Here is a 24,484-nt window from a genome sequence, read left to right on the forward strand (position 1 = left end):
AACAGGGAAGAGGGGCAACATTTTGATAATGGTAGGACTTCTGAGCAATTTATCTTGTGTCCAGATATTGCAGAAAACGATTCCACTAAACTGAGCAGTGATGGCACAGACCTCTGGGGGTCAGAGACGATCATCAATACATCAACCGCATATAGCATTAGTTTGTTTCCTGGTTTAGCAAGATCTTCCGCTGAAGGCTCTAAGGCCAGTATAAATAAGAAGGGGGATAAAGGGCAGCCCTGCCTTGTGCCCCTACCCAGTGAGAAAGCGGGGGAGAGCAGTCCATTTGTTAAAACTACTGCAGATGGGTTACCATGAAGCCCCTTTATCAAAGTTTGAAAGAGTGCGCCAAATCCAAAGGTGTCCATTGTGATGGAGATACCCCATTTAAGCCTGTCGAACACCTTTTCTGCATCCAAGGACATTACTGCTACTGGGTCATCTATGTCCCTGACCTCCCATATCAAATGTGCTCGGGCTGTATTCCAAAGTTCGTTCGCTAGGGATTCGAAGATTGTTTTAAACCTTCGAAGGTTTGTCAGACACCATTGATGCACTGTTTTTTTGATTATTTTTTCCTGTTAACAGAAACTGTTTGACAATATATGAATACTATAAATCATAGTATTAAATGTCACTCACATTCAACATTCAATCTTTTTAATTTCGAAAATTGAACACCGTCCGTCCCTCCCCTTTCCAGCTCGTATTATCCAGAAGCAAACCTTTAATTTCTTCATTCTCCAAAGTTTTGAATAGCGTAAGCTGTATTGAAATAAATGTCTCGAAGCCCCTCTCCTGTTTGGGATTTTTTTTTTTTTTTAAGTTGAATGCAAACTGTGCAAGCGACTTGTATCATGGAGGCATAACCACCAATCTCTGGGGTCACTTGACAAGCGTGAGTTCATATTATTAGTAGTAGTATTAATATTTTTAGTAGTAGTAAAGTGTGACTGATAACCTGCTTGGAACGGTGACTGTTAAATAAAGCTTTGTTTTGCCTCAGTCCGCTGCAGTTGTGCAATGCAAGCTTACTGTATGTATCACAAACCTCTTCAATCACGTGTAAATAAACAACATGTATTTTTATTTTTATTTAAATTATAAAAATGTGATTACTGTTCTATATAACTTATTTTTAAACTACATGTGAATGTTTTATGCCATTTATATGGATTACCCGTAAAATAATAGGATTTCCAATCAAATAAACCAGTAGCTATGGTGACGTCACCAGTACATTATGCAAATGAGTACCATCGAAGTTTCGAACCTTCCTTCGGTAATGTGTTCTGAACCTTCGAAGGTCAAAACGTACCCTTCGTTGCAGCCCTAAAATGTGCTAACTTTCGCAGGTTGTCTGAGGCATTTCTTCCTGTGACAAAACCTACAGTCCTTGCTCTGGTTTAACCAACACATGCATCATTTTATTTAGACTAATAGCAATAATCTTGGTTAAATTTTATAATCTGTCCCATGCTTCATTGTAAAATCTCACACAGGCCTGGGTTAGGAATGTCTCTGAACCGCTTGTAAAATTCACTAGGCAGACTGTCTTCCCCTGGCACTTTCCTTGTTGACATTGATTTTATTGCCTCTGTAATCTCCCCTTCAGTTATTTTTTGTTAAAAAATAAATAAATCTCTTTGTTCTACATTGAGTTTTGGTAATTCAATCATGGAAAAGAAGTTCTTATAATCTGGAGTTCCTGCTTTTGATTCTGATGGATATAATTTATGGCAGGATTCTTTAAAGGTGCTATTGATATCTGTCTGTTTGTAGCTGTCCAGTCTCATCTCTAATTGCTGGAATACTGGAGTTCATTTCTATATTGGTAATGGGGTTGTTATAATCTGTATAGTGCATATTCTGTTTTATTTTCTTTTATTATAAATTGAGTTAATATCAAATTTATCTTTTGTCATTTTATGAAGTTTTTCTGCAGAAGGATTACTTCCATATGTTGTCTCTAATTCCTTAATTTCTCTTTCAAGTTTGCGTACCTTTTCTAATTTTATTTGTGGATGTCATTTGAATCAATACACCCCTTATATCTGATTTAAAAGCTTCCCATACCACTGAGCGGTATTGTGTTGAACCTTTGTTAATATTAAAAAATAATTCAATTTCCTTCTGAAGTATGGCTGTTTGAACCGAGTATTGCAATATACTAGTATTTAATTGCCATTTCTGTGATTTTTTTTTTCTGGCTTTCTCCCCACATCCATTATAAGATCCACATTTGCATGGTCTGATATTACAGTAACTCCTATGTCACATTTATGCTACCATAATTAGAGTTTTGGAGATTAAAAAATAGTCAATTCTAGATGACACTGTGTGCACTGAGCAATAGAATGTATAATCCCTTTCCATGGGATGTATTAATCGCCATATATCCATCAGGCTGAGCTCTCTGCTTAGTTCTGCCAGAGCTCTACAGTTACTGGGATTCTTAGTATTCCCTGGTGTTGATTTATCCAGAAACAAGTCCTGGGTCTGGTTAAACTCGCCCCCTATAACGACAGGCAAGTCTCCCAATGCCAAAATAAGTTTCCCTACATAAGCAAACAACCCTGAGTCCACCACATTTGGTGCATATGAGTTTGCCAGTTTTACTGTTGCCAATAATAACAAGACCTTCATTGTCACCTACTTCCTTCTGGATTGCCACATTTAATGAAAAATATTGATACTCCACATTTCTTAAAATGCGTTTCTTGTAAAAAAATATAATTTCTGCTTTTTTATGTTTTAAGGTAGGTTAGTACTTTTTTCCTTGTATCATATGTATTAAGACCATTGACATTCCATGTTACTATTTTATTATTATTATCTAACATTTGTTAGCAGGTATTCCAGATCTTAAATGTAATTGTTTGTACCTCTCTTTCTGGAAGCTCCCCACATTGATATCTCTCAGACTCATCGCTCTTGCATAAAGTACTTGACCTTGTTTGTGTTTCCAATTCAAAGTGATTTGCTGTAGTTGTTTCTCCTCATTTATATACATGGATACCATTATTCTCCAACCAGTAAAATCAGATAACCATATACCAGCTGAGGGTTTGTGGCGTGGTGCCACCCCTGTGCGTATTTTATGTTTATATGTATGTGTGTAGTGGTGCATGAAGTGTGGGCTATGTAGCATGGGTGATTTAAAATGTATATTTGTATTTAGGCACAGGGATTGCACAATCACATCACATGCAGATTAAAAAGGTATGTTGGTATGTGAGCATGGGGATGTGTGTGTGTGTGTGTGTGTGTGTGTGTGTGTGTGTGTGGAATAATGGGTGACGGAGGAAGTTAGAATCCTCCCCGCAAAAACGCGTGGGAATGTGGCTGGAGCCGTGAAGTTATTAAATGATTAATTAAGGCTCCAGCCACAGGTGTATAAATAGGGTAATCATGGGTGATACAGGGTTGGTGTGTTCAGAGGTGGAACGAGAATCAGGAAATAGAGAGAAAATATAACTAATAATTACAGTTGCTATTCATGCTGGTTTTACACCAGCGCGACTGGTGTGTCGGTCTGTTTTGGCTAATGTGCCGTTTTGTTTGTGTTTAGTGTTTTTGTTTCCTGTTTGTTCAAAACTTTTTTATTTGGTTCATTTATTATTTACAGCCCTTCATTTACTCACAGTGCTGTGTGTTTCTTCCGGGTCTGACGTCGCTACCCAAGCCATCGTGTCACAGGGTTATTTAAAAGTACACTCCAATATAACAAGACAAAAGAACAAAAACAAAGTCTGCACTGAGTGTTCAAGCTCCCGACCCCATCCCATTGCTTACATTTTTAAGTAAACAATCAATCATGAAAAAAATAAAAATCCCATCCAAACATTAAACTTTAAACTCAAATTCCAACAACTATACCTGTCCTACTGCTAATTTGGTTAACATTGTTAAAAGGTAAATGTAGGGTTTATTTTCCTTCTTTTTTCTTTCTTTTTCCAAAGAGAGCTCTTGTGTGTTTCTGCGACGTGCAGTTGTAGTGCCATCTCCAGCCTGTCTCCAAGTTGCCCCGTTCATTAGCAAAACCTCCATGCTTCATCAGACTTTCTCCTTTTTTCTGCCAGATCCAACGATAGATCCTGAAAGAATGATTTGGTGTCCTTTCCACTGCGGGTTCCTCTTCTCCAGACATCCGCATACTTTTTTCTTTATTGGGAAATCTTGCAGTCAGAGGTTGTGGTCTTTGTCCTGCCTGTGGTCTCGATGTTAGTGAGCGATATGCTGTCTATTTCCGTAGGTTCCCCCTGCATGTCGAAAATGTCTTCTAACATTTTTACTGTGAAGGCCGATGTGTTCTTATTTCCTTCCTCTGCTGTCTCAGGTACACTGATAATCCTTATATTTTGATGTTGACTGCGAAGTCCTGCAACGTGTCCCATAGCTTTTTCTGCTGTTTCTCTGTCATTGTGACCGTATTTTCTATGGCCTCCATTTTGTCTTCGATACTTGATCTGCGGTCATCTGCTGTTATCATTCTTGAACACAGGTCAGAAATTTTGTATAGTTTTTACGCTAGTTTTTATGGCAGTGACGTCTTCAGCCACCACCTGTATCATAGTCTGCAACGAAGCCTGTAACTTTCTTTTTAATTCTTTGACGATTACCAAGTCTGTCAAGATGTCAGCCGTGTTTTCCCTTTCCTCCTCTGTTGTCGCTGGAGAAGGGTTTTGTTTGTGGGTTACAGGAGCTTTCCCAAGTCACGTCTGTGCACTCTGACATCATCATGTGACCCCAGCTCATCGCTTTCAAAACTGAAATGATTTAAATCAACTGTTTAAATCATGTTGACTTCAAAGCGACTGGGATCAGAGGCTTGGCAGCATTTTAAAAATTGTTTCTGAGGAAACAAATGTTGTAAAAAGAGAGAGGCGAAAGGAAACACTTCTAATTTAAAACATCACCTAGATTTATGTCAGCAAAAAGTTATTGGAAGTATCAGATTGTGGGGATAAATGGAGGTGTCTCTCTGTACCTCCGTCTGTATGCCACACTTACATATTTACATGTATCTAGAGAACCACTTGTCTTTTATTTATTTTATTTAAATTTTAGTAGTCGACAGTTATTTTTTTTATTAATTTCTCCCAATTTAGAATATCCAATTATTATTTAAGCTCGGCTCACCGCTACCACCCCTGCACTGACTGGGGAGCGGCGAAAACGAACACACGCTGTCCGCCGCAGCGTGTGCTGTCAGCAGACTCACCATGCAGCCATCTCGGAGCTACAGCGTCGGAGAGACAACGCAGCTCCGGGCAGCTCACAGGCAATCCCGCAGGCGCCCGGCCAGACTACAGGGGTCGCTGGTGTGCGGTGAGCTGAGAACACCCTGGCCGACCTAAACCCTCCCCCCACCCCCGGGCGGTGCTCGACCAATTGTGCGCCGCCCCCTTGGAACTCCTGTCCACGGTCGGCAATGGAATAGCCTGGACTTGAACTGGCGACGTCCAGGCTATAGGGCGCATCATGCACTCCACAAGGAGCGCCTTTACCGGAATGCGCCACACGGGAGCCCCCCCACTTACCTAATTTTGTTGAAACTTGGTGTCCACATTCTTTAGCATGTAGTTATTGACAGTAACTTAAGATGCTTGAAAATCCGTTTGGTGTTTATACTTTTTTGATACGTAATACAAACGCCTCCTTGGTTTATCTAATGACAGCTAGGTCTTAAATGGCACTTATACAGTTTTCAATAAACCATTCCGAGCCATTTCTTCTTCTATATAATTCTTACTGTTGATACACGTCCTTTTCCATCGTACAGACAGCTCTAATTTGAGTTCACAGCTGTGGCAATAGGGCTGTATGGCACTGACTTGCTTGTTCTGCTTCTTCGTGGTGTATATGTATGGCACTGACACATTTTGTTTTGGCGCTCATGATTTTTTTGTTTTAATTTCGAAATGTTCTGCACATTTCGGTCAAGACTGTAGACACAACAATATTTTATAATACAATCATAATCATCCAAAATACCATTATAAGCCAAGGTATTCTTTATTTATTTCTAAAGTAAAACTATATAATGATGAAGGCACCCCATATAATAAAGTGGTTGTAAATTTGCACAGTAATTTAGCAATTTTCCCAATGTTCCCATTTAGCACAGTTTGTCATGGTGCTTTTTTAAATATGAATTACCTTACCTCTCCGGCCTTCATAACCCTACCTATGCTTGATCACTGCGTTTCATTACACTCTGCAATGCTTTTACTATAGGAAACGTTTACTTGACTTGCCCTCATTTACTCTGCTCTGAAGAAGGGGCTCTCCAGTTGCGCAGACACTGTCACAGTCAGAGAAAATAAAAGCACAGCTTTCAGTTCCTGCTTTTAGGCTTATGGGTGGATTTCGGGGCAGGCTGCGTGCAGTCTCACGTGAAGTGGGCTGGGATGTTTACAGTGTACAGTGGAGGAATGAACAGCTCAGACCACGAACAAGCACGCAGAACAAAGCAGTGCCACTTACAGCAGTGTTGAAAACACTGTGAGCAGAAGTCCTCGATTGTGTTGTTTTTCATGTCTAGGCTTTGACTCAGAGATTTCTCTGCCACCTCAGAAGCTAAAAACAGTTTCATGGATATCATAGGTTATTTAATCTATTTTGAAAATCAGTTTAAAACTGGATCAAAAGAGGGGTCAAGAGGGGGACATTTTGCCAGTAACAAAGGAAGAGAAAATGTCACACATGCAGTTTCTTATGATTTTATGACCTTGATTCTACCCCTGACTGTATAGCACTACTGTATGGAGCATAGTCTGTCTGGTTGGTTACCGTAGGCCCGGGGGAACTGTCTCCTAAAATTTCTCCCAGTACCTTCAGTCCTGACTTTGTGCAACAGTGACAGTTTGTATTTATTTGCTAAAAAGACTTTTCCAGGATTTGGCAATGACATCTTGCCGTAAGGGAATCCAAATTAAAATCTGAAAATCGCTAATACTCCAGAGATTGCAAAATTGATAGAGTGCTTTCCCAGCTTAGAATAGCACATCCCTAGTGCTGTGCTATCTTTAGCACAGATTATCGATGCACCAATGTTTCTCTCTCAGATTACTCTCTGTGATTAGTCAGATGGGGTGCAAAGGCCCTGTCCGTGTTCAATTAACCCTGCTCTGACCTTAGACACAGCAGCACGACAAGCTCCCCTCCCGAACGCAGCAAAGCAAAAACTATACATTTCAGTCATGACTTAATATTTAATATTTTAGAATACAATAAGCAGCATCCAGAATACCATAACAAGACAAGCTATTCTTTATTTTATTATTTTTTAAAACTTATAAGGAAGTCAAGTAGACGAACGCTTCAGCGCATTGAACTGATTTACCTCAATACACTGGCACTGTACTGTACTTTAGCAATTTCACCATGCTTTTCCCAGTGGTTGTACTTATGCATTTAGCATGGTTTGCAGTGTTTTTAAATCGACTTTATCATACCTCACACAACTGAAATCTTTCTTTTACAATGGTTATAGCTAATGAAATAATATCATAGATCTTCATTCACTTCGATCTGCACATCAGAAAATGATACAAGGTTAACGTGCACTCTGTATCTGTGCCTTACTTTTAGGTTGTTTTGGTGAAAATGTCCTGTGAAAGGGGATATAATGGAGGCAGGCCTATGTACACATGTCCAGTTTTAAAAGAATGTCATGTTTTAGCAAACTTACTTTCATTATAAATCATGATGTCTGGTACTGCTCTAGGTTAAGGAAATCTGCCCCCACCCCTTCACTGGCTTCTTTCCTGTCAATGACCAATCAGCTGCTTCCCCTATTGACTGACATGCTTTCAGCCAGTAACATGCTTTGACGCTGAAGACACTGCTGAGGTCAGATGACCTAGGAAGTGCAAGTGCACACAGATAACTCTGGAATCTGAGCTTTCTTTAACCTGTGGCAGTACCAGATCCGTTTATTTAAAATGAAAATGCAGGTGTGCAATAACATATGCTTCTTTCAGATCTGCACTGTTGAGACCTTTGTATAACGGAAGTGCAAAATGGATAACGTTTATGGAATTATATTGTACTTTAAGAGAAAAATACAATATTGTGGCAGATCTCAGGTTTAAAAATAAATACATATTTTACATTTCCCTGAATAAACCACAGATTGTGATAAATCTTGCAAAGATATTTTTAATCAATGTTTTTTTTAGAGAATCAAAATCTTTCCAATTCTAGTAAAAAAAACAAAACAAACAAATATATAACTGATACAAATGTAGAACTCATGTGCTAAAGAATGTCCTTAGCAGGTTTCATAATTGGAAAACAATAAATTACATACAGGAAAGTCGGACAGACAGATAAACAGCCTCCATATACTGTTACCTGAGATTCTGATACATTGTATACCTTGTGCTAAAGAAAGTCTTAAGCAAAGACTGACAGGCACACAGCTAGACAGACTGACTAGTATAGAGGAAGAGAAAGCAGATACTGACAGACTGAAACAGACAGATAGATGGAACAACATATTTATCAGAACTATTGGGCAATTGCTCAGAAACTGGGTTTTTAAGAACTGAACCACTCTGAGCTACTCAGTTAAAAACCTGGGCTATACAACTCACTGATGACTCAAATTAACATTTATTATTGAACAAGGGTGCTGGGCTCAACATGCTTTGCCAGTGTGCATGGGCTTGCATTCATTTCACTTCAATAATTCAAACAACCTGAAGGAGGCTAACAGCGGCCACAAGCTACTGGATTTCTGAACTTACTACTGCTAGTCCAGGGAGAAAACACCCGAAGACTCACCTGAAAATTCAATGAAAAAGACACACTTAATGAACTAGTGAGCTCTAAAATCTAGAGTAGCACACTCTTACAGAAAGATGTTAACAGCTTTCAGCCAGTGCGTTGACCTCGAAGACACTGCCGAGGTGAAATTACCCAGGAAGTATAAGTGTAACAGATTTACAGAGTGCAAGACATAGAGACTGATAACTTTCTTTAAACTAATGTAGTCTAATGTAAAAACTGCATGTTTGATCTATGCAGCTAAAGAAAGTGCAAAACAGATAAGCTTTATGGAATTAGGAATAGAACTGAATTCATGGGTCAGACTTCTCTGAGCATTATTTTGGGACCTGATATTCCTCATAAAAGTGATTCTTACCAAAGACTTACCCGAAATACTGACCTATAAATTCTTGAATGAATTGATATCGAACAGGTCTGTTCCTAAACTTTCACGACAAAAATGTTGTTCAGTTAGTGTCTCCAGGGCAGTTCCTTTACACTTTTCAAAATGCTGCCTCTCTATCCTCTTGCAGGCAGAGCTGACCGGTATCAAATGGCGTCGGTACAGTTTCCATGGGAACGGGGAGTGCGGCCCGGTGATCTCGGCGCCCGCCCAGGACGACCCCATCCTGCGCAGCTTCACACGCTGTGTCCACGCCAACCTGCTCTGCGTGTGGCGCCGCGATGTCAAACCCGACGCCAAGGAGCTGTGGATCTTCTGGTGGGGGGAGGACCCCAACCTCACTGACATCATCCACCATGAGCTGGAGGGTGAGTACTGCTTCCATACAGGGGGCCCTGCTCACAGAGCTCAGGAGCACAGAATCCCCTACTGTGTTTACAAGAAACACGTTACTTTACCTTTGCTGTATCCTGCATTGTCCATTTCACAGCATTTCTTTTTCAACTTTTATTCAAGAATGTTTGCCAATAGAAAGAATGTTTTTTTTCTTTGAAACATTGCAGTCTAAACAGTTCATGCTCCCCCTGCTACAAAACTATTGAAATGAGTGGCGTATTGTGGGAACAGAAAACAAGAATTGTTGCAGGAGGGGGCATGATCTGGATACACTGTGATCCTTAGAAGACATTTTTATTTTCTCTCTTTTTTCTCCACCAAGATAAAGAGGTTGGTGTTGTAAAAGACTTATCGCTGTCAGCAACCACACAGTGTAGGGAAGCAATCAAAAAGGCAAATAGAATGCTTGGGTATATAGCTGAACATGTAGAGTACAAATCCAAGGAGGTTATGATAAGGTTTTATAACGCCAGCTGAGACCGCACTTAGAGTACTGTGTCCACCACAGCACCAAAAGGACATTGTGGCCCTGAGAGAGTCCAATGAAGTGCAACCAGAGAGTAGTGAGGGTTTGGAACGGTAACCCTGTTGTTATTGCTGAATCTCTGGCATCCTTTAAGACCAGACTTGACAACGTTTTGAGATCAATCAGCTACTTACTGAAATAACAGTACTTACTGTATAAAAAACTCACTGGTGTGGGTGTCTTCCCTCGTAAAGGCATGGCTGTGTGGTGTGCAGGGTGAGTCATACAGTCAGTGGAGCGCAGAGGTCCCTGAGTATCTCTCCTGGTAAAGGCATGGCTGTGTGGTGAGCAGGGTGAGTCATACAGTCAGGGGAGCACAGAGGTCCCTGAGTATCTCTCCTGGTAAAGGCATGGCTGTGTGGTGTGCAGGGTGAGTCATACAGTCAGGGGAGCACAGAGGTCCCTGAGTATCTCTCCTGGTAAAGGCATGGCTGTGTGGTGAGCAGGGTGAGTCATACAGTCAGGGGAGCACAGTGGTCCCTGAGTATCTCTCCTGGTAAAGGCATGGCCATGTTGTGAGCAGGGTCAGTCATATAGTCAAGGGGGTGCAGGTTCCTGGCTGTGCAAAACCAGCAATCTTCGCTGGGGATTCCGGAGGGAGCATTGCATTGGCTCTGGAGCTTCTGCTGGTTAGGGAGGCAAAACCTGCAGTTTCTCCTCATCGCGCTACAGCGAGTCCTACTGGCCAGGTGCCTGGTAAGCTCAAGCGGACACCTGCAGGGCTTGTTTTGATGATCAGTAATATGATGCCTACAATAGATCTTGGGTTCCCTTTCTAGCTCAGTCTCTGACCCTCCAGCCTGCTTACACTGTGCAGTTGCAAAACAGCATTGCTAGTGTGAATGGAGCTGTAATTGCAGAACCCAGCATGATCCCATACTTCAGTGCTAGTCCTATGCCATTGTGATTGTAGTCTATTGCTATGGAAGCTAATACGAGTATGCCTAGGATTGAAGTAAAGCAGCAGCTAAAACACCCATGTACTTTGAGCTCACAGTAACCTGAAATTACTGTGCTTGAATGGCCCTGTTCTGTTATTTCTTTGTGACCTGATTTGACAGAGACAGGGCGACCGCAAATGACTCCAAACTGCATGTTACAATACAACTGCTTCAACTTCAGTAAGTCTGTATTGAATATGCTTTAAGATGTGACAGAGATCTCATGGAGAGACGATCACTGTTTCGATTTTAGAAAGACACTCAGTTTTCAATATGAAAATTCTCTGTCTCTGTGTGTTTAAGCTGCAGTATCTCTCAGTAATATTCAATGTTGCTCACTACACTTCTTTCTTTATTTTACTTCTGTGCACTCTTCCAGAATATAGACTCTATTGATGGTCCTGTTTCTTTACATCAGCAAAACAGTTCTATTCTAAAGTGATTTTCATGTCGTTCAAAGGGTGTAAAATATTTATATTTCACTCTGTAAAAGTAAGTTGCTTTTAATGCTTGAACAGAATTTGAGAATCTGGTTCAAATTCAGTTCATGAGAAGTCGGACTCGGCACACAACCAGTAGATCCTGAGACTGCAGGGCACAGCGAGTTACATATGGAATAGGTACTTCTGAAAAATACACTGGAGTAATACAATTGCACAAGAGCATGAGTGCCAGTGCAACACTCCCTGTTGGAGGGTTATGTCTGGCTACTCCGGCATCCCATTAATAGCAGTTTGAGTGGAACTTATAAAAAACTAAGCCATGTGGACAAATGTTTTCTCTAGTGTCTTTATCAGTGGACACAAGCTTCTGACTCCCTTGAAACCTTATTCCACTATGTCAAACCTTTAAACTAAACAGGCCAAATATAGGTGTTAGACTTATTTTTTACTTAAATAGTACGTTTACAGTGTAGGCCGATTTATTTCATGTGCAACATTTCATCACAAACTTTCCATATACAATTAAATATACACATACAGTCTTATACACAAAGACATGTCATGTATTACAAAGTGTGAAATGATGGTTTTTGTGATTGGTTACAATATGTTTTCCCAGTATGTTAAAGCATATATACACTAATTTACACAGCTCAACAGTCTCCAGAGAGAGTTGATTACAGTGTGTCTGTGTAGGGGTATGAGCCTAGAGGACAGCTAAGAGTTAACACCCTCCCCTTGTCCAAGGCAAATGAGTCCAGACCCCTGTGCTGGGGGAGAGTGGCTGGATTAAGAGATGTTCTTTCTGGGAAAGTGGCAGGCTCTTCACAGCAATACAGACTGACAGGTCTTAAATGTGTCTGATGTGTGTGAGAGAGAGTCTTCATTCTCCTCCTCAGATTAGTCCACGACAGAGGGGTTCCCAAGCACTGGGGCCCACAGTCCGGAAGCCTTCCCAGCACATTTTAATAAAACAGGGACATCCATGCAAGCACAAGCTGGGAGAGTGAATGGCAGGGGGGGTTCTTTAGAAACAGAACAAAGGCAGGGCTTTATTGCAGGGATTGATGGACCAGCACTAGCACCCACACCAGAGAGGAGATGGTCAGCCTGGTTCACATTGCTGGGGGAGGGGTCTTGCTTGGTTTCATTCTAAGATTAAAGTACACGGAGCTAGGGGTAGAATGACTACTTCATAATGTCTGGTGCTGTATTTGTGAACATACTATTTTGTAACACTTTGCTGTTTGTGCAGTGCATTTTAAAACTGCTCATAAAATGTTCTAAAATGTCATTTATATGTTAATGGTTTGCAACCGCAACTGCATATCTGTCCATCTGAAACCGCACACTTCACAATTCTGTTCAATTCAAACAGCTGAATATTGTAAAAAAATTGACATTGCTAGGTCAATACTAGTATAAACTTTATTATGATGTTGCTGCTTTGAAGTAGAAGCGTGTGATTGGTCCACTGTCACTTTTCTAGTTGACTGTTTGGCCCATCTCTTAGTCAACTTTTACCAAGGAAGAGCCAGCGGCTCCTGAGCCTCACCCCCGCTGCCCACGAAGGATCCAGTTAGAGTTCCGTCAAGCAGCGCCAGCGCCTGCAATGGAGAGTGAGCAGCACCCGCCACCTGAGAGAAAGATGGCATCGTCTACTGAAGAGAGCGCACAGCCCCTTCCTGCTATGAGAGCCGTGTTCATCCTGGGACGGTCCCCGCCACTGCCGGAGAGGAGCCCGCTCACACCGCCTGCCCCTACCCAGCAGCTTACTTCATCGCAAGGCCCTGTGCCCAAGCTGCCACGATTCAATGGCACATCCTTGCTGGATGCCTTCCTCGCCCAGTTCGAACTCTCCGCCGCTGACTTCGCTTGGACAGAGCACAAGAAAGCAACCTGCTTGGCCCAATCCTTAGATGGAGCCGCATCTGAAGCCTTGCTGAGAGGAGAGAGACGACTACAGAGCTCTGATGTCTGTACTGCGTCGGAAGAGCGCCCCTGGGGAGAAGATAGGAGCCCTGGCCGCTGATATTGCATGTTTGGTGAGACGGGACTGCATAGAAGAGTAGACTTGAGCCCGGAGACTCGACCCCACCGCCACCACATTCCAACCCACTAATGCTGCAGTTGTTGGATGCACAAGAGAAGGTACCTGCCTCCAGGCCGCCATCCATGTTGAGGGGGTGCCCTGCACTGCATGGATTGACACCGGGTCCTTCATCACCACAGTCCGCCCGGACATCCTGAAGAGGGCCACTTCTGACTGGAGGAGTTGGGTTCAACCGATGCCAGTCCAATTGAAGATGATCAGGGTGGAGCTGATGCCTGTAGAGGCAAGATGATGGATACAGGTAGAGTATGGAGGAGTCACTAAGCGCAACGAGATCTGACTGGATACCGTGCAAGACCCCTGCATACTTAGCTTGGATTTACTACAACGAGTGGGCAGGCTGCTCAGTCTGCACCATGGCAACATCAGTCACTCAGAACCACTGCTTTTCCAGGCCATCCCGTTCTGACCCTCCTGCGGTATCGCTACCACCAGACTGCCCGCAATACGAGCCACCAACCCGCCGCCTGGCAGCCCAGCAGCTACAGCTTCACCTGGGGCCCTGTCAGTGGTAGAAGCGGTCTGGTGCAATAGCTGTGAGATGCCCCAGGCTGTGGACACTGCTGACCGAGATCCAGGACACCTTCGCCGCCCGCCCTGAAGAAACTGGCCGCACGTACCTAGTCCAGCACTCCATCAATACAGGTGATGCCCGCTCTATCAGACAGCGCCCCCGCAGACTACCCCTGGCCTGGTACGGAGCGGCAGACCGCATCTTCCGTGAAAAGCAAGACGCTGACATCATTGAGCCCTCCGACAGTCCATGGGCCTCCGCTGTTGTGCTGGTACCGAAGAAGAGTGAGTGGCGGTTTTGCGTCGACTATAGGCGCCTTAATGATGTGATGGAGAAGGATTCCTACCCCGTGCCACGTAGTGACGAGTCCCTGGATCTGGTGGCTGGCTCTGCCTGGTTCAGCTCGTTGGATCTCTGCAGCGGCTATTGGCAGGTTGAACTGTAAGAATACACAAAAGCAGAAAATAAATACTACCTGTGTATTCTACTGTAATCTCAGCTTTATTAAACAGCACCTTCAGTCTAGCCTTTTGTTTAGAGGAACGTGCTGTCTCTGGGATTCTCCAGAGGTCTCAAACCTCTTAGTCATGAAAGAAAAATACAAATTACACAAGTGAACAAGCAGCCTCCAGCCAGGCATGTTAGCTCTCAGACCCAGCCTGTGAGTTCCACACTAGCAGACAGATGGAAAGTGAATACAGTAGAGTTGTTAACTACACTACAAGATTGATAGATACAGTGTATAGGTTATGGATCCACAGACTGGATAAAGTGGGGTGACAGTAGTGTACAATGGATATACTGAGAAATCGATAGACTGACCAATTTAATGGGTACATCAGCACTACATGAAAATTTAAATATAAACTATCTCACCTTGCTGTTCCGAATGTATTTGGTTATTGTATAATAATCCGTATGCACCCAAACAGCTGCATATGCCACACTGCTAATGTTCAAAATCACTCTTCCCGAGCACCTCTTCTGAGCCAAAAAAGTTGACCTCCGCCTGTACTCTCAGATGTACCGGCGCATTCCCAATGAAGCGTTGTGTAAGCTGTATGACCTCCGTGTAGAAACACTCTTCTCTGTGTGCCAAACATGGTCTATGTGCTGTGTTAGTGGTTGCGGTATGTATTACCAATACATAATAAACAGTGATTAAAGTGGGGTGGTATGAGCTGGTATGCATACTAGTAAAAAAAGAAAAAAGATGGTATGTCGGGGGAGATAATAATAATTGAAAATTATACTGCTGCAGCAAGACTTCCTACTCGCACCTCTTTTTCCACAAAAAAGCCTTTGTGTTTCTGCGTGAGTATGCTTACCTTTTTAAAATGCATTTTACACTGATCTTTTACATGAAATGTTTGATTGTAATATAATTTAACATTTAATTTCTGTGGACCTTTTTATGACGCATAATCTAAAAGCTTTTCACAATAACACTTTGTATACTTTATATATAGATAAAAATTCAATTGATAAAGTTAAATAATAAAGTATCATGATGATATTAGTGACCCCCCCCCCCCCAAAAAAAAATAAAAATAAAAATAAAAAAAATCTGAGGATGGGAAAGGAACTTTTCTAATAATAGAGCAGCTTCCGAGTCTAAATCGGATGAATGATTACTCCAATTCAAATGTATATTTTTTCTTTTTTATTTAGTTTGTAAATAGCCATACTTTATCATGGCTTTACGCATCGATGGGCAGGTGTGCTGCAGGTTGTGAAATATTTCCCAAGGCCAGTATGTACATTTTGTACATGATTTATAATGCCTTGCCACATGTCAAACTGCCATATCATGTATTATTAATTGTGTCGTTGCAGTAATGCATGCATACATACATACATATTGTTGTTTGGAACACTGTGTTTATTACAGAGCTTCGGCGGAGCACATTGATATCCACACGCAATCACATCAAAGTGATCACTGCAGATAAACAAGCTGGCTGTCATATCAAAAGCTGGATTAGTGTGTAGGCTATATGATTGTGCATGTGTTGTGTCAGGAAATGCAAATGAATAACCAAATACATTGTTTCCGAATCTCATTTGCTACGTTTTTTCGATATGTGTCCATTCTGCAAACATTCCGAATAATCACATCTACTGGATTGCCGAAAGCTTCAATGGTAATGCTGACATGGTCCATGAGTCAGTGGCGAGGCATTACAAATCATGTACAAAATGTTATGTATTGGTAATACAAACCGCAACCACTAACACAGCACATAGACCATGTTTGGCACACAGAGAAGAGTGTTTCTACACGGAGGTCATACAGCTTACACAATGCTTCATTGGGAATGCGCTGGTACATCTGAGAGTACAGGCGGAGGTCAACTTTTTTGGCTCAGAAGAGGTGCTCGGGAAGATTTTGGACATTAGCAGGGTGGCATATGCAGCTGTTTGGGCGCATAAGGATTATTATACAATGACCAAATACATTCGGAACAGCAAGGTTGGATAGTTCATGTTTTATTTTTCATGTAGTGCTGATGTACCCTTTAATAACCAGTGTGTGATAAATCAATAGACTGACTGATAGGCCAAGAAGACAGACAGACAGACAGACTGTTCTTAACCACCGAGAGATCAGTTAGTTAACAGATTGGTCGACCGGCCGAATAATGACCAGAAATCCAAACCTGTTGCTGGATAGAGAGACAGATCAAGAGCGTGTGCAGATAGACAGACAGGAATGAAGAGTAGATATACTATTAAACCATCACCCAGAACTATAAAACAGTCAATGATAGTATAAATACTGTACTAATGTAAACAATAATAATAATAATAATAATAATAATAATAATAATAATAATAATAATAATAATAATAATAATAATAATATAATTAGTAATTCAATGGCACTTGAAGCTACCTACTTCTTTGTTGTTGTTTCAAATTGCTTAAAGTACTTGTAGCTAACAACAATTCCATACATCTTACCCGTTTTGAACTTCCATTAGCTGCATAGGTCGTACTGTACATGTATTGTTATAAAACATAGTGGAACTAATGTAGGTTAAAGAAAGTAGTCAATTAGCTACAATCGCTAGCACTAGCTGCAGAGGTACCTTTGTTATAAGGGAGAGGGAAACGCACTGAAAGTGCTGCTGTTATCTCATTATCTATGTGGAGTGACAGCAGTATTTCCTGTTTTTCATGAGCACGGGATGAATCATTAGAGCAACAATACTGCACACATGATTCATCCGAGAACACTACAGCTTCAAGGAAGATTTAAGACTGCAGGCAGCAGCTCTGCCTTTATACCCCCCATGGTGGGTGCATGTGCCTGGAGAGGGGAGATCGGTTCTGTACGTATGCCACGTCTTAATTTGTCTGTCAAGAGAACTTGTGAAACTCCATTCTTGTAGTCTGAATCTGGGAGTGTAGGGACAATCACGAACTTCATGTTTGAATATTCTTTCAAAATGCAAATGATTATTTATGGTAAACAGAAGTATAATTCATATTACGTTGTGAAGCACAGCTATAATCAGACCACATGCTAAGGAATGCATTGAAGCTACATTTTCAATGCATCTTCTGTGCACAGTTTCTTTCCAGACTGTTTTTTCTTCTCTTAATCCTCTGGCTGATACACAGCTTAATCTATCGGACCAGAAAGGAGGCCTCAGCTCTTATCGTCAATCTCATATCATCAGTCAGGCAGAATTCCTCACTGTTGTGCGCGGAGTTCACAGGGAGTGTCTGGGACAGAGTTGGGGTCAATATCATTTTTTCAATTCCAATTCCAATTCCAATCCTAGTTCCCTTTTATACAATTCCAATTCCTATTCCGTTTTTACGGCATAGTCTTTACTGAGGTTTATGCCATAGGCTTTATCAGGTTACCTGACAAGTCTATTACATTGTATACAGTATTTTTTTGCTCAATAAAGCCTTTGCTGTAATATGATTGGAATAGGAATTTGAATTGATTAAAAGGGAATTGGGATTAGAATTACAATTGTAAAAATGGAATTGACCCCAACTCTGGTGTGGGAGCTCCCTGGCTTCAGGAGAGTGAACACATTGAGAGCTCCTAACAAGCATGGCCCTCTCCCCTCCTTTCCCTATTTATCCCTCCCTCTCCTGCTCTCCTCCTTCTTGTTTTCTGTACCCTCCCTCTTCCCTCTCCTTCTCTCTCTCCTTCATACCTACCCCTGACCCTCCCCTTTCCTTCCTGCTCCTCTCTCCCTCTCCTCCCCTTCCCAACCTATTTCTCCCTCTCTCTATTCTCTTGCTTCACAATCACTATGCTCTTTTCTTCCCTCCCCTCTCCCTTGTTCCCTCCCTGTCTCCTCCCTCTCCCCTTCCCTCCCCCCTCACATTCCTCCCTGCTGAGACAGTGTGGCTGTGCTGGAGTGCAGTCAAGGACCAGGCCATTGTTTGGATGATCTCACTGCAGCACATCATGGGCTAAAATTAAACACTGAGCTAATCGATGGCTGGAGCAGAAAGCTCTTTTCTCATTTCATCATTGCTGTTCTAAGTTATGGATGAATTCCCAAGCTGACTCCTTATTTTCCATTCTACTTTTCAGTATTTTTAAAATTAATTTTTTAGCTGCAAGGCCAACACAGGGCACTATATTATAATATTATTAGGTGGTGGTGCTGCACTGGGTTCTGATTGTAGTCATGTGAGCATTGTTTAATATACATAGATTTACTTAATATACATATTTACTTTTGTGTAATTTGACAGTATTTGCTTCCATGTAATTGGAAAAGTGAGTCATTTAAAATATCAACTTAGTTTTTGGGGTTGGGTGGGCTCACACCTGGCTCTTTAATTTGAACGTTTCATTGTGAGGGGAGGGGGGCGAAACAACATTTTTTTCTTTTTAATCAATGGTGCTGAGGATGGGTTAAAAAGTGTATATTGCTTTTAAAAGCCACAAAAGGGGGAGGAGGTCTGATTGGTTGGAATGTCAAGATGTACCTGTATTTGTTTATTTGAATCACTCGTTTGCATTTAAAGTAAAACAAAAAACAGAAAGAAACCTGTCCAGCTTACGCTACTGTAGTTAAATCACTAAGCCAGACAGTTTTTCAGACGAACAAGTTTTTCAAATTACATTTTCTGATACTGTTTGAATGAAATAAGTTGAACAAAAAGTAAAATCAGCTTACTTTCCACTAAGATGATACAATAAACTTGTAGTACTGCCTTGAAAGGAAAGTACCGATGAGCAAATGTTGCAAGCTGCAGTCTTTTTTTTTCATTCTGAGATATTGTGAAATATTGGGTTTGCCGTCATGCAAGTACAGTCAGCACTCGGATATCCGTTACCCAGATACACGTCAGTCGCATTTTACCACCCTTGTATTAAGAATAAAATCAATCCCTATTATATATATATACAAATTAATGCACTTACCCGTCACACGCGTTTTCTGATACAAAGCCCATTTATCAGAATATCGGTCACAGCCCACGTTTTTTTTTTTAATTCTCTCTCATGCCAAATCAGTCTGTCTTGTATTGTGCAGTTACGCAGCGCTTCCTCCAGTTTCACCTGACGGAAATGCAGCCAAAACAAAGCAAACGAGACAAGCATGGCTAATGTACATTTGTGCAATTTTGCTGCTTTTGTGCATTTTAATTTGCAAGTGAACTGTGACATTAGGGCCTTGTCGAGCGCTGTATTCTGCAATTTTGAATACTTACTTGGGATACTGTTTTAATTCTGGAAACTGTTGTTTATTTATCTTTTGGTTTCGCTAAATTGCATTGCCTTTTATGTTTTACGCAGTGCATGGATTACATTTAGATTTTATTTTGCTGTCAGGTCATTAATGGGAAATTTTCCATACTGCTACAGTACATACCGGATTTAAAAGTATGTACCTTATTACAGTTAACATGTTGTCTCTTTAGTTTTGGCAAGTGATATTTTCAGAATCATATCGTTCTGAATTAAGGTACTACTGTTGAAAATATAGTACTGTACCAACACAACCAAAACAGTACATCTAAATGGAAGCCTACTTATTTTAAAACACAGTCCTTTCACATGTGTATTTTTGATATTGTATATTTTTTGTGTTCCCTGAAAAATGGACAAGGGTTGGAATGGGCCAATAATTATAATAATAATTATTATTATCCTATTTATTATTATTATTATTATTATTATTATCATTATCATTATCATTATCATTATCATTATCATTATCATTATTATTATTATTATTATTATTATTATTATTATTTCATTGGTACTATTTATTAATAAGTTCGAACCCATCTTAATGTCGCTTCAATAGGACCAAGTTGACTTCACCAGGAGTTCCCCAATAAACTGGCAATAAAACACAAAAGGTGTTGAGAATACAGATATGCCTGATTTATTTAGTTTTTCTTTTTTTATGGAACTGAAAATAGAATACCCGGTATTGAATTGATTACAATAGTATTCATTATTAAAATGCATTTCAACAATCAGTCTATTACACTGTACAACACATTGGAATACTTAAAACAACAGAACGGCTAGATTGTTCAATACTTTATTATTCAGTATAAGTCATTACTTTATATTTTGAACCTTTCAGTACTGTAGAACAACCTACTTACATGTAAACCTTCCAATCCTTTACCTAATGCTTATAGTCCTATATTTTAGTGATAATAAGGGTGTAAATCAGTTGATATAAACTAGAGTGTGATAATAACCAAGGTGATATTTGCAGGAGCTTGTACCATTTCAATGTGGCAGGCATTTCAATGTGGGGTATGCCGAGGGTGACCTGATGTTAGCAGGTTTGATTGTGTTATCTGTTTTTTTTTTTTTTTTTAAATCTATGTATAAACTGCATTATATTAGATGCTGTTATGAAATTTTTAGTTTTAAAATCACAGGACAAGAAACGCTCCCTGAATAGCTAGTCATGATGGTAAGTGATCAAGAATTACATTAGCTATATCATCTGCCTTTTTTAAAATCAATGTTCTTATATATCAGTGGAGAAAATGTAGTTACTGCAAATCACATTTACTGCTGGATTTTACAGTCGTGTTTTAATAACTCTTGCTTGTCGAGTCAGCACTTTCATAGATATTATTCATGATCCCCTGTTGTTGCCTGCAATGTGTGAGTCGAGCAGTTTTTATTTAGTAGCATTTAGATGTGTTAGTGTCAAAGCTTATGTAGCTTCAGATGCCATTTCATTTCATTTGCTTTTTTTTTTACGTTTCCCTTACTATTTTATGATGTTTGCGATCATTCTGGGTGGTTCTAGGTTCTGTTGCGCCAAAACTGAGTTCATTTTAATATACATCTGCCTTTACCTGGCTTTGAGCTGCTTGGAGCTTGTCTGGAGACTCCAAACCGCCAGGACAGAACAGCCTTTCTCATTCCATTCATGTGACAATTTGACCTTTCAACTCTGCCAGTCCCACGACTAGTTGAAAAGGCATATTGTCACATGACTGGAATGGAATGAGGATGACAGTTTAGTCCTGCCACTCAGGATTCTCTGTAAGCTCAAAGCCAAGTAAATAGTAAAGGAAATGTAAAACAAAACAAATAAAATGACATTTGAAGTTATTTACTCTTAACTTTTTAATTCATTTTTTTTTCAATTATGTTTTAAATTGTTTCATTGCTACAGTGCCCTGGGATGGCTTTGAATTACTAACATACTTATTAAGGTTCTATTGAATTGTGTGGTTACCTGTTTTGTGTAGTATACAGTTTGTTATTCAGGAAATTACAATGACAGAATATTCATGTGAATTGTGATGTTGAGAGTGAAGCTGGTTGCGAGCCAGTGTGTTTTGTGAAGTCTGACTGTTTCCAGAATCGCTGAAGGGAGTGTGTGGGTTTGCGAACTTCCGTTTTGCTCTCTTAGTTTCATAAAACCACAAGCGGAAAGAATGACTAAATGTGTTTGTGTGTCTCGGTGGAAGAGTGTGTTATTGTACCTCACCCTGCTATAAAAGTGTATACACCAGCATAGTGAGGACAAAAATGATAGCCCTTAGATAAGAACAGTCGTGGATGTGAGGAGGCCATCTATGCTCGTCAGGTTCCTAGTAGCTGACTCATCTCAAAACTCTGGGTCTTAAAGGATCCCAGTGATTCAGCGTCAACAACATGACTAGGGTGCTTTAAGACCCAACTTATTTGAGTTTCCTAAAAAAACAGATTTGCAAAAACTTTTCCAATGTGGAGTTTTTGTTTGGAGAGAGGAATTCTAGACCTTTTTTTTATATCCTAAAATTTCCTAGAATTCTTTTGGCTTACTATTCCTGGGAATGCTAACAACTGTAATAGCATTGTGTAAAGATGGTGAAGTTATGGTAAAGGTAATAAAAAAAACAAAAAAAAAAAACATGGCATCTAAATAGTATAACCATGGGAAAAGAATGGGAAAACGAACTACAAAATTACAACACACATTTATTGTGGTAAACTTTTATAAGGGAAAGGCCTTAGTCACTAAGATAAAAGTTGTGTTTTTGTACAGTATTTATAATCCTAGTACACTGCCAAAATATTTCCCCACTGGCAGATAATAATGCTTGATTAGATATTTTGTCTCTGAACAGTTGCACACAGCTCTCACACGTCACCACGTTAGTTCGCATTAAATTTCAGACCAGAACATTTTATAATTGTATGTACATTTTTACCCAGAAACAACAAACTGAATTTTCTAAAACCCAAATCAAGCAGTATTACTTGCCACTGTTGAATGCTACTTTTTCTTCTTACGATATCTTATATTTCAAACATCATTGTTTTACTCACCAGAATAATCATGTTCGCAGTGTACAAGTTTTGTTGCAGTTTCGTTTTACTTCTCTACACAGCATTCAGGATTTCTCCACGTTGAGATTGAATTGAGATTGAGTGGAACAATTTGATTACATTAAATGTTGCAGTAGTCTTGATAGGACACCATTGCAAAAAAGGGTCCTCATTCAAACGATAAGGGACCCTTATGCATGGATCTTGTCCACATAACTGCTTTGATTTTGCTAAAGCTAAAGTATTATTACTGTCATTTTATCTGCACTGGTTAACAAGGATACGGTATGCAAAACATTGGAAAATGAACAAGCAGAAGAACGAATGTGTATTTAAAAACGGAATTATAATAATAATAATATTATTATTTATTATTATTTGTTTATTTAGCAGACGCCTTTATCCAAGGCGACTTACAAAGACTAGGGTGTGTGAACTATGCATCAGCTGCAGTCACTTACAATTACATCTCACCCGAAAGACAGAGCACAAGGAGGTTAAGTGACTTGCTCAGGGTCACACAATGAGTCAGTGGCTGAGGTGGGATTTGAACCAGGGACCTTCTGGTTACAAGCCCATTTCTTTAACCACTGGTATAATAATAATAATAATAATAATAATAATAATAATAATAATAATAATACTACACACTGATAAAATGTTTTTAAAAATGAACATTAAAAGCAATAAGTATCATTATCAAAAATAATGTATTGTTTAATCTCAAACTTGTACATTGTTAATACAACAAAATACGTTAAAATACACCAAAAGAGGTTGGTATCTGGCCTACTTTCAGCACACTTAAAATTTTCAAAACTTTTTATAACGTAATAACTGCATTAAACAAATCTGCATTACATGTAGGCCTACCTTAAATTACGTTTTCTATTATTATTATTTATTAATCCTGAGAGTCACTTTCATCGCTGTCACTTATTAGCAGTTCATTACGATCAAGCTCCTCCTCATCTTCCTCAGCTTCAATGGCAATGACAGAGACCCGGCGTTTAATATGAAGTTTTATGGCACCCTTCTTACTATTATATGTGGATCCTCTGTAGGTGCGCGTACCGCTTTGGGTGTAAAATGAACGAATAACACCCCCTCGGTTGACTTTGATAAGGACGTCTTTTATAGTAGTGCTACTGCAAATGAATCAGTGGAGAGTATTTCACCTGACAATCCCAGATGCATTGATTTGAAAGCAGTGAGTTTGTCTATGTCGGCAGTTTGAGTCTAGCCCAATGATTTCAACTGTGGACTTGGCCTGTGATCAAGCTATCAAATAGCAAGGATGAGTTGCCTGACAGCTGGCAGGGCATAAAACTCTCGCTGTTTATCTGCCGGGCCATTATCCACACTACAAATAGGAGTTAGGAATGTGCTACTTTATTTATAAGCTTTGATATTGTCAGTGCTGTTGAATCTTCAATTACTGCGTTGTCTGGTACACCCACAGTGACTGTGTTCTCAACCTGCTTGTTAAACCTGTCACCACGTCCAAGAGTTACGTGCAGGATCTTTTCTGGAGTCATTTCCCCTGGTACCATGTTCTTCTGCCACGGTCTGTCATCAAATTACA

General features: G+C 40.2%; 1 protein-coding gene across 2 annotated transcripts in view; it reads left to right on the forward strand.

The window, feature by feature from the left end:
* The window catches only part of LOC117426866 (mediator of RNA polymerase II transcription subunit 13-like), a 131,641-nt gene that overhangs the window by 24,282 nt on the left and 82,875 nt on the right, over window positions 1-24,484 (forward strand). For both annotated transcript variants that reach the window (XM_059033352.1, XM_059033354.1), the window contains exon 2: window positions 9,312-9,549. In XM_059033352.1, coding sequence (XP_058889335.1) covers window positions 9,312-9,549 — 238 coding nt within the window. The remainder of the gene's footprint in view (window positions 1-9,311; window positions 9,550-24,484) is intronic.

The sequence above is a fragment of the Acipenser ruthenus genome, chromosome 11 (assembly GCF_902713425.1).
Source record: "Acipenser ruthenus chromosome 11, fAciRut3.2 maternal haplotype, whole genome shotgun sequence".
Classification (NCBI taxonomy): Eukaryota; Metazoa; Chordata; class Actinopteri; order Acipenseriformes; family Acipenseridae; genus Acipenser; species Acipenser ruthenus.